Source organism: Orcinus orca, chromosome 8 (genome assembly GCF_937001465.1).
Source record: "Orcinus orca chromosome 8, mOrcOrc1.1, whole genome shotgun sequence".
In the NCBI taxonomy this organism is placed as follows: Eukaryota; Metazoa; Chordata; class Mammalia; order Artiodactyla; family Delphinidae; genus Orcinus; species Orcinus orca.
Genome location: NC_064566.1, coordinates 89,133,163 through 89,146,670, shown reverse-complemented (window position 1 = coordinate 89,146,670; position 13,508 = coordinate 89,133,163). Strand labels below are relative to the sequence as shown.

Below are 13,508 nucleotides of genomic sequence, written 5' to 3'. Positions count from 1 at the left end.
TCTAGATAACTCTTGAATTTATTTTCATCCTCACTACTACTACCTTCAGAATTCATAATTGCTTTCTGGATCACTGAAATAACCTGTTTCCTCCTTCAAATCCACACTGTGCACAGCTGCCAGCACAACCTATTTAAAATAAACATCTGGGGCTTCCCTGGTAGCGCAGTGGTTGAGAATCCGCCTGCCAATGCAGGGGACACGGGTTCGAGCCCTAGTCCGGGAAGATCCCATATGCCACGGATCAACTAAGCCCGTGTGCCACAACTACTGAGCCTATGCTCTAGAGCCTGCAAGCCACAACTACTGAAGCCCGCGCACCTAGAGCCCGTACTCCACAACAAGAGAAGCCACCGCAACGAGAAGCCCGTGCACCGCAACGAAGAGTAGCCCTCGCTTGCCACAACTAGAGAAAAGCCTGTGTGCAGCAACGAAGACCCAACGCAGCCAAGAATAAACAAATAAACAAATTTATTAAAAAAATAAAATATACATCTGACCATGTCATTTGCATAATTAACAATCTTCAGTGACTCAGTTCTCTCAATTACTTACCATGGCATAGAAGGTCCTCTACAGTCAGTCCCTCTCTACGTTGCAATCGTACCGAATCACGTGCAATCTTCTGCCTGATCTATCTACCATCCTCTAGCCTCCTCACACCTCACCCCAGCTTCCTTGGCCTCGTATCAGCTCCTTATCTTTCAGAATCCAGGTCAAGACTCTTGTCTCCCATGAAACTTGCAAGCAAATTCTTCCTGTACCCTTTGTTACATCACTGCTCAATGTGCTTAACTATTCTTGCACTTATTACACTGTACTGCAATCATTTATCTGTTGCCCCAATTAGACTATGAATTCTAAGGGGAGAGAAATTCCTACCTCTTTAGCCACAGTACCTGGCACAGTGCCAATTACACAAGATACTTAATACCTACCAAATGAATGTTGACTTCTACAATATGTTTTGAAATTGACTCCTACTTTCCACTGTCACTGTCTTCTACCTCTATCTTCTTATACATCCTTCTGCCTCTAGTTCATCAACCTTCCTAATGCTGCCTAAATTCCTTCTGAAGCACAATTCTGATCATGTCCTGCCTAACCTCAGAAACGTCTTATTGCTGTTAGACCCTGCCTCATCTTCGCTGCTGCTCCAGCAACTCACAGCAACCCACTGATTTTCCAAAGTGACAGCTCAGCTCCAACCTAATTACAAAACTGACCAGGATGTGGGGCAGGTCCACTCTAACCAGCCTCCACTCTAACATTCAATCATGATCTAATGAAGCTTATTAGCATTAGACACCCTTCCAAAGCCAAACTACGATCTGATGGTATTGGTGATAGCTACCCTACGGAAAAATCCATTTCCCCACTCCATTTGACAGCAGTGGTGTACTGGGGGCTGGAGGGATGGGGGAGCAGTGGGGGGGTGGTGAGGAATGACTCTAAGGGGGATCACTATAGAGAATTTTAAAACAATAACGAAACTGACTAAAGGTCAGTCCGCTTTTTTATCATCATAATGAACCACCAATTCTAAACCAAGTCAGTAATAAAATACTCCTCCCTGCCAAGGCGGACTGGCCCACCACCATGACTCCTTGGTGAACTACTGCTACTCAGGCTTCACCCCCTTCTGAAACCTTTAAACTGCCCCAAAACAGAATTAACCACCTCTTCCTAAACCCTTAATAAATATCCTACAAGGTTGTAAGCACATTAAGGGGACCTTATCTTTAACCTCCAGCATGAACACTTACCCTTCTAGCCAGCTCCCCTTCGATAGTTTGCCTCAGTTATCCAGTAAGGTCCTCAGTGAGTGAAATGCACCAACTCCCATTTCATCTACATTGCTAGATGAAACCATCATGCATTACACTCATCCCTTAAGACCAGATTAACTGCATACAGTATAAAATTTGAATATAAAGGCTGGCAACCACAGAACACCATAATCTGGACCCAATTCTGATTCCTACTACTTAATCTTATTACTTTCCTCATACCAAACTACTTATACTCAGTATGTTTCTGCCTATTACATGTAAGTCTTTTCTGTATTACAGCACTTTGTATCTGATTTACCTAACTGCTAAACTCAGAAGGAAATTTAAACACTCAGTCCTGTTTCCGTGCTATAGATGCAATAGACACTCAGTTCTACTGAATAAAACTATGGACAATTAAGACATAAAAGAGTAGAATAAATTTTTATTATACAGCATTTTTATTTTTAAAAAAACTTTACCTTCATAGAATACATTTTCACATTAGAGATTCCCACGGTGGGAAAACAACAAATTATTACTTACAATTTTATATTTGTGAACAGATTATTTTAGGACCAGTAAAATAAACACATTTGAGGATTAAGTCTCCATTTAGAACCTGTAACAATTTGAAACATCTATAAAGGGACCTCCTCCCTACATGAAACTTCTCTATATTCAGAAACTCTCCAGGTTCTTCTTCCTAGGATCTAGAAATCAGTAATGTGAAATATCAGCATTTCTAATTTTCAAATCTCCCTAGGACACGTAACCATCAGTAACTGGTATCGACTGAAAAGAGGGGGGGGATGTTTACAAAAACAAAACACTGCCTAATTTTCTGCAAAGTCTTTACTTATGAATTAAGTCGTTCCCTTTCTCCATCATCCTAGGACAAATATAGAAGTTTGATCAAATATTGAGAGTAATAAAACTGAATTCCCTTTAAAAGTCTGATAAATTAACAGGCAAAGGCTCATATATAATGTTTAGTTATACTGTGAGTCTTCTGAGAAGCTGTGAGACACCCCATTAACTCTCCAGAATACAAAACTCAGTCTCACAACTTCTTGGATACAATTTCTCTCAAATCTTTCTTCAAAGATTAAACTCTAAACATAACTGGCTGATTAGGAGAAGAGGTTTACCAGCGGACTAATCTGTTATTTCCTTCTTATTGTGAGTTGAAATGGCATGACATAGCAGAGGCAAGCAGGTGTACAATCAATTCTCAAGGTGTTAAGTCTAAAGGGTCAGAGCTTCCACAGCATAGCCACAGCTTTGCAGATGCCCACATCATGATAGTTGAAATAACAAAGCCCAGCAAAGGTGAACGCCGAGAGCACCAAAAAGCCTGCCTTGGCAGCTTTCTGCAACGCAGCCCCTCGAACATAGTCAGTAACAACTTGTCCAATGCCCCTAAAGAAAAAAAAAATCACAGTACAAATAAAAAACCACAAGTGATGTTAGAAGGCTATTCGGTTAACTTGGCTGCAAAAAAAATAATCAGTCAAGTCAAAATGCAACTCATGGTAACAAAAATCATAAACCAAAATGAAGGAATCAAGTGTACCCTAACAATAAAGACACCTTCCTATCCTTCAGATTCAATTTTCGAGTCGTTTATATCAAAGACAGTAACTAATTCCTACTCTATTTATAAAATTTTGTTTTTTATTTTTAAACCCAAACAAATGGCCTACAGACTTTTTCATTAATTGAAAAAGAATTTATTAAGCAGATATGTGCCAGAATCTGTTACAGATGTTGAGAGTGCAGCAAATAAGACAGCATTCCTGCCCTTAGGAACAAACATTTTAGTGAAGAGAAAGAAAAAGTACATACGTGCTATGAAGAAATATTTTAGAAAGGATGGCTTGAATGAAAAGAACATCCCAAACAAAAGTAACAATGACCTTGGCATCTCTGAGGAATCGTAGAAAGGTTATGTGGCTGGAGAAGAGAGAGACCAGAAGGCAGGGGCAGATCGCATAGGGGCTTGAAGGTCATAACAAGGAGTTTGAATTTTACTCGAAATACAACGGGAAACCACAGCTGTGCTTTAAGTAGGCAGTGACCAAAGTAAGCAGTGACCTAATTTTACTTTTTAAGTAACAGTTCTATTGAGATATAATTCATGTACCATAAAATTAACAATTCTGTGGCTTTTAGTATACTCACACAGAGTTGTGCAACACCATCACTGTTTAATCCCAGAACATTTTCATCAGAAACAAACTCTGTACCCTTTAGCCCATTAAGCAATCACTAATTTGTTTTCTGTCTCTACATATTTGCTAATTCGGGACACTTTTTATAAATGAAATCATACAATATACGGCCTTTTGTGTTGAGTTTCTTTCACTCAGCATAACATTTCCAAGGTTCAGCCATGTTGCACCACGGATCAGCACTTCAGTCTTTGTATGGCCAAGTAATCTTCCTTTGTAAAAACATATCACATTTTGTTTAGCTATTCATCAATTAAGACACATCTGGACTGTTTCGCCTCTTTGGCTATTATATAATAACACTGCTATGAACATTATTGTACAAGTTTTTGTGTGCGTGGGGACATATGTTTTCAATTTTGGTAGGTATACACCTAAAAGTGAAATTGTCAAGTCATATAGCAACTCTCTGTTGTTAACTCATATTATAACTCTTTGTTATAATAACTTTTGTTAGACCTGCCAAACTGTCTTCCAAGGTAGCCGCAACGTTTTACATTCCCAGCAGAGGTATATGAGGACTCCCACTTCTCAACACTCATTATTGTCCATCTTTTTGATTACAGCCATCCTGGTAAAGTGTAAAGTGGTGTAAAGTGGTATCTCGATGTGTAAAGTCGGTGTAAAGCGTAAAGTGGTATAAAGTGTAAGGTGTAAAGTGGTATCTCAATGAGGTTTTGATTTGCATTTCTCTAATAACAAACAATGTTGAGCATTTTTTCATGTGCTTATTTTCCATTTGCATATCTTCTTTGGATAAATGTAATTTTACCTTTTAAAAAGGTCACTTTGGCTATACGTGGTGAAAGGACAGTGCGGGCAGAAGGGTGGCAAGAACAGAAATAAAAAACTAGTTAGGAAGCAGCCGGAGTAGCCTAGGCAAGGCTGCTGGCTTAACTTGGCTCAGACTACATTCTGAGGAGAGAACTAACGCAAGCTGATGGACTGGTTGTGGGGTTAAGACAAAAAGTAATACCTAGAATGACTCCCAGGATTTTTGGCTTGAACAACAAGATTTAATTGAATTAGGGAAGAACGGGAGAGAAGGAGGTTTTGAGGGGAAATCAAAAGAGATTTCGGGGGGGGGGCGGAAAGAGTGATTTTTGGCAATATTAAATTTGGGATGACTATTAGACATCCAAGTGGATAAGTCGGTCAGACAACTGGAAATACAAGTCTGCAGCTCAGGAAAAGAAGTCTGATCTGAGCTCACCTTGGAAAAGTGTGTCAACAGAGAAATTTTAAAAAGCCTAGAATGAGCCTGGAGGTCAGACCTTTATTATTCAGAGGTCAGACAAGAGGAAAGGGAGCTGACAGAGGAGACTGAGAAAGTACAGCTGGTAAGGTACAAGAAAACAAGGTGAGTATAGCATCTAGGAAGCCAAAGAAAATTTACTTAAGGAGAGAACGGTCGATTAAGTTGAATGCTGCTGAGTTTCAAGTGGAGGACAGAGAATGGACAACTGGATTTGGAAAAAATGAAGGTCTTTAGTGATTTTGATAAGAATGACTTCAGTTACACAGTTGGGATAAAAAGCCCAATTAATGTGGGTTAAAAAAGATGGGATGCTGGGCTTCCCTGGTGGCGCAGTGGTTGAGAGTCCGCCTGCTGACGCAGGGGACACGGGTTCGTGCCCCGGTCCGGGAAGATCCCACATGCTGCGGATCGGCTGGGCCCGTGAGCCATGGCCGCTGAGCCTGCGCGTCCGGAGCCTGTGCTCCACAACGGGAAAGGCCACAACAGTGAGAGGCCTTCGTACCGCCAAAAAAAACCCCAGCAGATTGGATGCTAAGGAACTAGTGCACAATTATAGACAATTCTTTCAAGTCTTTTCTGTGTATGTTTGAAAAAGGAAGAGAGAATCAGTAAGGTAATTGGAGAAGTCAATCGTAATTTTTAGAATGTATGACTTTAGGGCTTCCCTGGCGGTCCAGTGGTTAACACTCCACACTTCCACTTCAGGGGGCACGGGTTCAATCCCTGGTTGGGGAACTAAGATCCCATATGCCACACAGCACGGCCAAAAAAGAAAATGTATGACTTTAGATTTATCTCTTATTCTGATTTTTCACCGATTTAGATGGATCTCCTTTCAAGAAACACACATCAGAGAAATCCTACTGTAGCTGTGAGCTAGTATTTCCATATGCAACTGGAATCTTTTATTGTGAGAGGTCTATCTGGTTAAAGGGTAATTCTAACCAACCCTAGAAAACTAGGTAAGCAAAATCACCTTTAATACTAGCTAGAAAATGATTCTGACAAGTTACTTAACTTCCCTGGGGTTTAGTTTCTACAACTGTAAAACAATAGGGTTGGTTAAGATACTCCCCCAAGTGCTTTCAGTACTAACAATCCAAAAAAAACCTCCCCCACCCATGACAGCATATTGTCCTTGCAAAACAACATAAAAGGGACAACTTAAGGAACCCAATTGTTATTAACAAACTTTCTAGAAGGTTCATTAACTTAGAAAGTCTAACAAACTACACTGGGTAAAATAAATAAAAACTGGAAATTCATCCATTCGACAAATATTTACTTAGTGCTATGTGTGAGATACTGCCCTAGGCACTAAAGATATAACAACAAATAAAAACAGTCAAAACTCCTATTACATTTCTTTTTTTAAAAAGAGCAAAACTGAACTATAGTGTCTAGTGATGCACATTTAGGTAATAAAACTATGATGAAATGTAAGAAAACGATTGCTATAAAAATCAGAATAAAATTTTTTCTGGTGGGGGGATGTTGAACCATTATGACTGAGATACAACACAAGGAAGAGGCTCCTGCAGTAGGTGGCAAAGGTCTATTTCTTGACCTGGGGGGTATTACTGTTATAATAATTCACTAAGCCATAGATTTGATTCTTATGATTTTCTGTATCTGTGCTTTCATTCTCGTGAGGGGAGACAAGAAATATACAAGATAAACAGATGATAAAGTATATTAGAATGAAATAAGTGCTACTGAGACAATAAAGACAGGGGAGAGGGATAAGGAATGTTGGGAGAGACACTGCAATTTTGAGTAAGTCGTTAGAGACGGCTTCATTGAGAAGGTAACATTTAAGATGTGAAGGAAATGAGGCAACAAGCCAAGTACATAACTAGGAAAAGTTTCAAGTAGAAGGAACTGTAAGAGTAAAGCCCTGAGGCCTGGAGTGACCCAGGTGTGTTCAAGAATTAGCAAGGAAGCCAGTGTGAATGTGACAGAAAATCGTTGCAAATGAGGAAAGAAAGAGGGGCCAAGACCATATAGAGTCTGTAGATCACTGTAAGAACTCTGCCTTTTAGTTTAAGTAAGATTAGGAGACAATGAAGGGTTTCAAGGAGTGTCTGGACCTGTCTTAATATTTTAACAGGATCACAGGGGCTGCTGTGTTGAGGACAGGAGACCAGTTAGGAGACTACTTCTGGAATCAAGCATGATGACCAGGTTTGGGGCTTGAACAAATAGAAGAATGGAAATGTCATTAACTCAAATGGGCAAGAATACTGGAGGAAGAGATCTGGGGAAGATCAGGAACTCAGTTTTATGACATGCTGTGTTCAAAATGTGTACAGATATGAAAGCAAAGACATCAAATAGGCATGTGGATACATAAATCTGGGCATATAAATAGTCTACATATGTTTTAAGGTTCTCTTCAGATCTTCAGTATCTCAACCAACTTCTCCCTCATATGCAATAGTGAGACAAGCTCACAGCAAACAAATTGAGCTGACAATGTAATACTGAAAGGACTGCTGTACTTGCCAGTGACTATGAAGAGTGAGGGCTGCAGCCAGAGAGTAGTCCACCGCAGAGCAAGGATTCAAATAAGCAGCTGGAATTAGGCCCAGGAGCAAAACACTGACAACCCTCTCACCAGTCCAGTGGAGAGACGCAGCCTTGGAACCAGCTGTAGAAAGGAAGGACGAGATTCGTAAGAGTTGCAGGGGGAAACACACATCTCAGTATTTGCCACAAAATAACCCACTGACATAATGGCAAACAGAATGCATGGAAGACTTAACTCTGAGCATAAACAGGGTAAGATAAAGGTAAGTGAGAGATGCAATCTCCTTTCTTTGAAGTCTTTCAGCACAGGGTGTCTCAACACCTACATATGTTAATTAGAAGACAGATCCACTTTGCTTATAGGCAAGAAGATGGACAAAATATCTTTGCAGAATTACCAATCTTGGACTTCAGTGTAATAGACAGATACCTTATGAATATAAGTTGGTGACACCTATGGAATTCCTTTAAAACATCACTCTTTTGTTTACACCTAATCAAAAGTAAAGTAATATTGTAAGTAAAGTAATATTAAAGTAAGTAAAATAATATTAAAAATCCTCCCAAAAGAAAATTAAACCAGCCAACTCAAAGAGAAGCAAAGTTCTCGGGCTTCCCTGGTGGCGCAGTGGTTAAAAATCTGCCTGCCAGGGGCTTCCCTGGTGGTGCAATGGTTGACAGTCCGCCTGCCGATGCAGGGGACACGGGTTCATGCCCCGGTCCGGGAGGATCCCACATGCCGCGGAGCCGCTGAGCCTGCGCTCCGCAACGGAAGAGGCCACAACAATGAGAGGCCCACGTACGGGGTCGGGGGGGGGGGGGGAACCTGCCTGCCAATGCAGGAGACACGGGCTCGAGCCCTGGCCTGGGAAGATCCCACATGCCGAGGAGCAACAAAGCCCATGTGCCACAACTACTGAGCCTTCACTCTAGAGTCCGTGAGCCACAACTACTGAAGCCCGCGTGCCTAGAGCCTGTGCTCCGCAACAAAAGCCACCGTGATGAGAAGCCCGCACACCGCAACGAAGAGTAGCCCCTGCTCGCCACAACTAGAGAAAGCCCGCCCACAGCAACGAAGACCCAACAGAGCCAAAAATAAATAGATAGATAGAAGCAAAGTTCTACTGTCAACTTTTAGGGTCATGGTTCTTCTTCTGTTCCGTTACTTATAAACAGCCAAAAATAGATATGGAATGTGAAAACTTCTTTTATTTATTTTTTTTATACATTTATTTATTTTTATTTATTTTTGGCTACACTGGGTTTTCATTGCTGTGCATGGGCCCTCTCATCCAAGCTGCGGTGAGCGGGGACCACTCTTCGTTGCGGCGCGCAGGCTTCACACTGTGGTGGTTTCTCTTGTTGCGGAGCACGGGCTCTAGATGCACAGGCTTCAGCAGTTGTGGCTCACAGGCTCAGCTGTTCTGCGGCATACGGGATCTTCCTGGACCAGGGCTCAAACCCGTATCCCCTGCACTGGCAGGTGGACTGCTAACCACTGGACCACCAGGGAAGTCCCTGAAAACGTCTTTTAAACAAGTGAAAATAAAATGGGCTTTAAACATCTCTTCGAGAGCCTCTACCTTTTTTTGGTTACACACCCCATTGGGAATCTAATAAAAGGATGGAGCTACTTCCTGGAAAAGTGCACATAGATACACACATTAAAAACTGTGTAGGGGGACTTCCCTGGCAGTCCAGTGCTTAAGACTCTGCGCTCCCAATGCAGGGGGCGCGGGTTTCATCCCTGGTCAGGGAAGTAAGATCCCACATGTTGCGCAGCGTGGCCAAAAAATTTTTAAAAAAAAAAATTTTTTTTTTTTTTGGTGGCGCAGTGGTTAAGAATCTGCCTGCCCAATGCAGGGGACACGGGTTTGAGCCCTGGTCCGGGAAGATCCCACATGCCGCAGAGCAACTAAGCCCGGGCATCACAACTACTGAGCATGCGCTCTAGAGCCACGAGCCACAACTACTGAGCCCACATGCCTAGAGCCCATGCTCCACAACAAGAGAAACCACCGCAATGAGAAGACCGCACACCACAATGAAGACTAGCCCCTGCTCGCCACAACTAGAGAAAGCCTGTGTGCAGCAATGAAGACCCAATGCAGCCATAAATAAATAAATAAATAAATAAATTTAAAAAATAAAGACTGTGTATACAACTTTGGGGGAACTTCCTTTAGTCCCATGCACCCCAAGTTAAAACCACTCTGCTAAATCTAACTGAACGAAGTTCAGAAACAAAAACTTTTCAAAGATAACATAATTCTAAAAAGCAGGAAAACTATACTTGCCTAATTACTCATAACTCAGATGCAATTATAACTGGTAGACTTAAGAATCAAAAGAAGTCTTCTCTGTAAAATACTGATCTTTCTAGACTTTAAAAATGAAAATATAGTTAACTTGTTATTCACCTACAGATTTTCTAAGATTTAATACCTAAACAGTATTCATCCAAGAAATGCCATGATTTTAATATCAACCTAAATAAAAATAAGCATGTCAATTACAGCTATAAATATGCATGATTTTTTAAACTGTCTACTATGCCAAATTATTTGGATCTGGCTCCTCTCCATTAGCTACATAAATAAAAGTAACTAAACTATATTGAACAGATTCTTCCCACAGAACTATTTTCTTTTTAAAAAGTTAAAAAATTTAAAAAGACTTAGACCAGAAGTTTCTGTATGAGTGTAAATGGCATGATTCAACCATGCTAGCATTGTGTGCCCAGGTGTAGGCTAGGTCTTCATTTGACAGAGTTGGACACAAGAGTTCCTCTCAGAGACAGCAAGTCCTGCCAAAGGCATGATAATCAGCCCAGATGAAGATGGACATACAATGGTGGCTGGGTGACAGGTGAATGTGCTGTATTCCACACCATCCTGGGGTTGATCGGTCCTGGAGAAATGCTGAGACATGAGCCGGTCTGACCACTGGGGTTCGGAGGAAGAGAGCTAAGGAAAGAGACATAAGGGGGATCATAAGCACCTCTCCTTTAACAGGATTGACAGACTTTCTAAATGACCATAGGCAAGCGATTTAACCCCAAACAGGGAATGACCAACTCATCTGTAAAATGAGGATAGCGTCTATTTCACTGGGCTGCTATGAGATTAGACTAAGTAGCCATGGAAATATTGAAAAATCAATGAACACTTACATAAAAGGGCTTCACTTTGACTAATTAAAAAAAATAACTTATAGCTCCTTTCTTCTCCCATTTATTCATCTATTCATCCAACAAACATTTAATACATGCAAGATTATGCTCTGCACTATAGCAAGAGAGATAAAAGACAAAGTCTTTGTCTTCAGGGAAGTCAGTCTAGTTTGGGAAATACCATCTTCCTTTTCAAGATCAATTTCTCTGCTTGCACTCTTGAACCCATCCCTTTCTGTCCTCTTTTAGATCTTGTCTCTTGGTTTAAAAATAGGCAGACCTAGGTACACCCAACCCTACCAATGCTGCTGTGAGACGATGAGCAATTAAGTTAAATAGGCTCTCCAAGAGTCAATGTCCTCTCTTTTGTAAAATGAAAATACTGGTATTTACTTCATAATACTCCGTTGAAAATTTTAAAATATATGTAAAATGTTCAGCATAATTCCCAGAATGTTATAAGCACTCGATAAAATGTAATTTCTCTCCTGTATCTTTAACCTCTCCTTCCTTCCTACTGACCATTTTCCCTCAACTGATGTAATATAATTAACCCTTCCCTTGATCCTATGTCCTCTAATGCCCATGCACTCTTCCCCTGCTCCCTTTCTTCACTTTCCAAACATGCTTCTTTAAAGTGTTGTCTAAATCACCTCAACTTCCTCATTTCCTTATCATTCTTCAACTCTGAAACTCGTCTTTATCCCCACCAAAGCTGCTTTAGTAAGTCACCAATGGTCTCCTGTGGCCACATCCAATAGACACTGTTTAGTCTTCATCTTATTGGGCTTTCTGCATCACGTGGCACTGGTGGCCTCTCCTCCCTTCTCTTCTCTGAAAGAACTCTCTTCTGCTTCTCCTTTTGATTCTCTCCTCTGCAGCCGCTCTTAAATGTTTGCCCAGGATTCCATCATCTGCCCATTGCTCTCCTTGCTTCCTATGCCCACCCCTAGACATTTTGTCCACTCAACTTCTAGTGCCTTTAAGCTGATGAAACCCAACTCTGTATCCCCAGGCCTGATATCTCCCCAGAGTTTCAGAAGTTTAAGTGCCTGGAAGGCCTCTCCCCTGAGATACCCCACATGGTCCTCAAACTTACCATGACAAAAACTAAAATCACCCTTCAACTCACTTTCTCATTTAAAATTGCCCCCCATCTACATGCTTACCACTTTATTTAATGACATCCCAGCCACTCTTTCACTTTACCCAGAAATCTGGAAGTCATGTAGGACATTCCCTCTAAATTCAGTCAAATGCCAAATCATACGATGTATCTCCTAACATTTCCTGAGACAATCTTCTCTTATGTACAACTTTCCAAGTTCAGGACCTCACCATCCTTGCCAACACGGCTACAACAGTGTCTCAACTCGTCTCCCTGACTTATGTCTTAGCCTGCCCCATTTCCCATGATGGCCATCTACCACATTGTTACCAAAGTGGTCAATGTAAACTGCAAATCTATGTCAAATCTTTCAAGGGCTCCCCTTCACACGAAGTAAAATGCATACTCCAAATCAAGACAAGTTCTTCTCTGATTTGACTTCAGTTCACCTTTCCAGAACCATCTCACTCCTCATCTTGAGCTTCACACTCTAATATCTGATTGGTTTTGTTTTCTCTCATAACAAGCAGTTTCTACTCCTTCATCATTCTTTTGCTCATCCCAGTAGCCCTAACTGTAATGCCCTTCTTCCTGTGGCCTTCCTTACCCTCAACACTCAAATCAGGCACACCTCCTTCAAGAACCCAGACAGGGTGATCCTTCCAAAACACATAGCTAATATATTCTTCCTCTGGACTGGCATACAATTTACTTACTGCACAGTTTTCTCTTTATGTTATGTTTTCTCTTTATGTTATGTTATGTTTTCTCTTTACATTATGCTTATATGTGTTTTCTCTACAAAAACGAAAACTCTTTGAGGGCTGGAACTATGTTTTTTCACATTTGTAACCCAACCATACTACAGTGCCTGGTATAACACAAATGCCCACTTCTATAATTATCGAACTCAACTCCAAGGGAAATAGGCAAGACGTGGATTGGGACTTTGACCCTGACACTTTTGCGATTCAGGGAGGGAGCACTCTAAAAACAGCGAATGGGGAGAAAAAGAGAACTCATGTGAATAGCCTCTGCAAGACCATAACTTTCAAATTACCCCATCACCACGTCAGCCCAGAGCAGGGGAGATATGCTCTCGGGTAAATATCTGGGCCCGCAGGCAACGCTGGTGATGCCGTGGTTTCGGCAGGAGGCAGAGCTGCCAAAGGGAAGGAGGAGAGACACCCCCGCCCCGCCCCACCCTACCTCCGCTCAAAAGGTCTCACCGCCCAGCAGACGAATCCTCATCGCATTCCCTTCCCCCTAAGCACCTCCGGCTGCCAGGACCCTCACCTCGCCCACCTCCGGCACCGCAGAGGACACTCAGCCTCCAGAGAGTCGCCATGTCGCTCGGGAAGGCTCAAGGTCATCCAGCAACCCGGAAGCAGTCATATGACAACATCCACCCGCAACGACGAAAGAAAACGAGGAA

General features: G+C 41.7%; 1 protein-coding gene across 4 annotated transcripts; it reads right to left on the bottom strand.

Moving 5' to 3' along the window:
* Positions 1-2,197: 2,197 nt before the first annotated feature.
* On the bottom strand, positions 2,198-13,507 carry SDHD (succinate dehydrogenase complex subunit D). Of its 4 annotated transcripts, none has more exons than XM_004273401.4 (4): positions 13,370-13,507; positions 10,643-10,759; positions 7,770-7,914; positions 2,198-3,194 (listed from the first exon to the last, which is right to left on the bottom strand). In XM_004273401.4, the coding sequence occupies exons 1-4, from the start codon at positions 13,419-13,421 to the stop codon at positions 3,029-3,031; spliced, it is 480 nt and encodes a 159-aa protein (XP_004273449.1). In that variant the 5' UTR covers positions 13,422-13,507; the 3' UTR covers positions 2,198-3,028. The 4 variants fall into 4 exon arrangements, with proteins under 4 accessions (XP_004273449.1, XP_033290501.1, XP_033290502.1 ...); XM_033434610.2 differs by having other exon boundaries at positions 13,379-13,484; XM_033434611.2 differs by having other exon boundaries at positions 13,303-13,442.
* Position 13,508: the final 1 nt, after the last annotated feature.

Bases quoted from the DNA above. Each gene is read 5' to 3' on its own strand.
- SDHD (XM_004273401.4), bottom strand. From the start codon at position 13,421: ATGGCGACTCTCTGGAGGCTGAGTGTCCTCTGCGGTGCCGGAGGTGGG. The intron at 7,915-10,642 runs GTATGTCCATCT...TCCTTTCTACAG, and splicing joins CCTGTCACCCAGCCACCATT to CTGGTTCCAAGGCTGCGTCT. The intron at 3,195-7,769 runs GCAAGTACAGCA...TTTTTTCTTTAG, and splicing joins CTCACTCTTCATAGTCACTG to GGGCATTGGACAAGTTGTTA.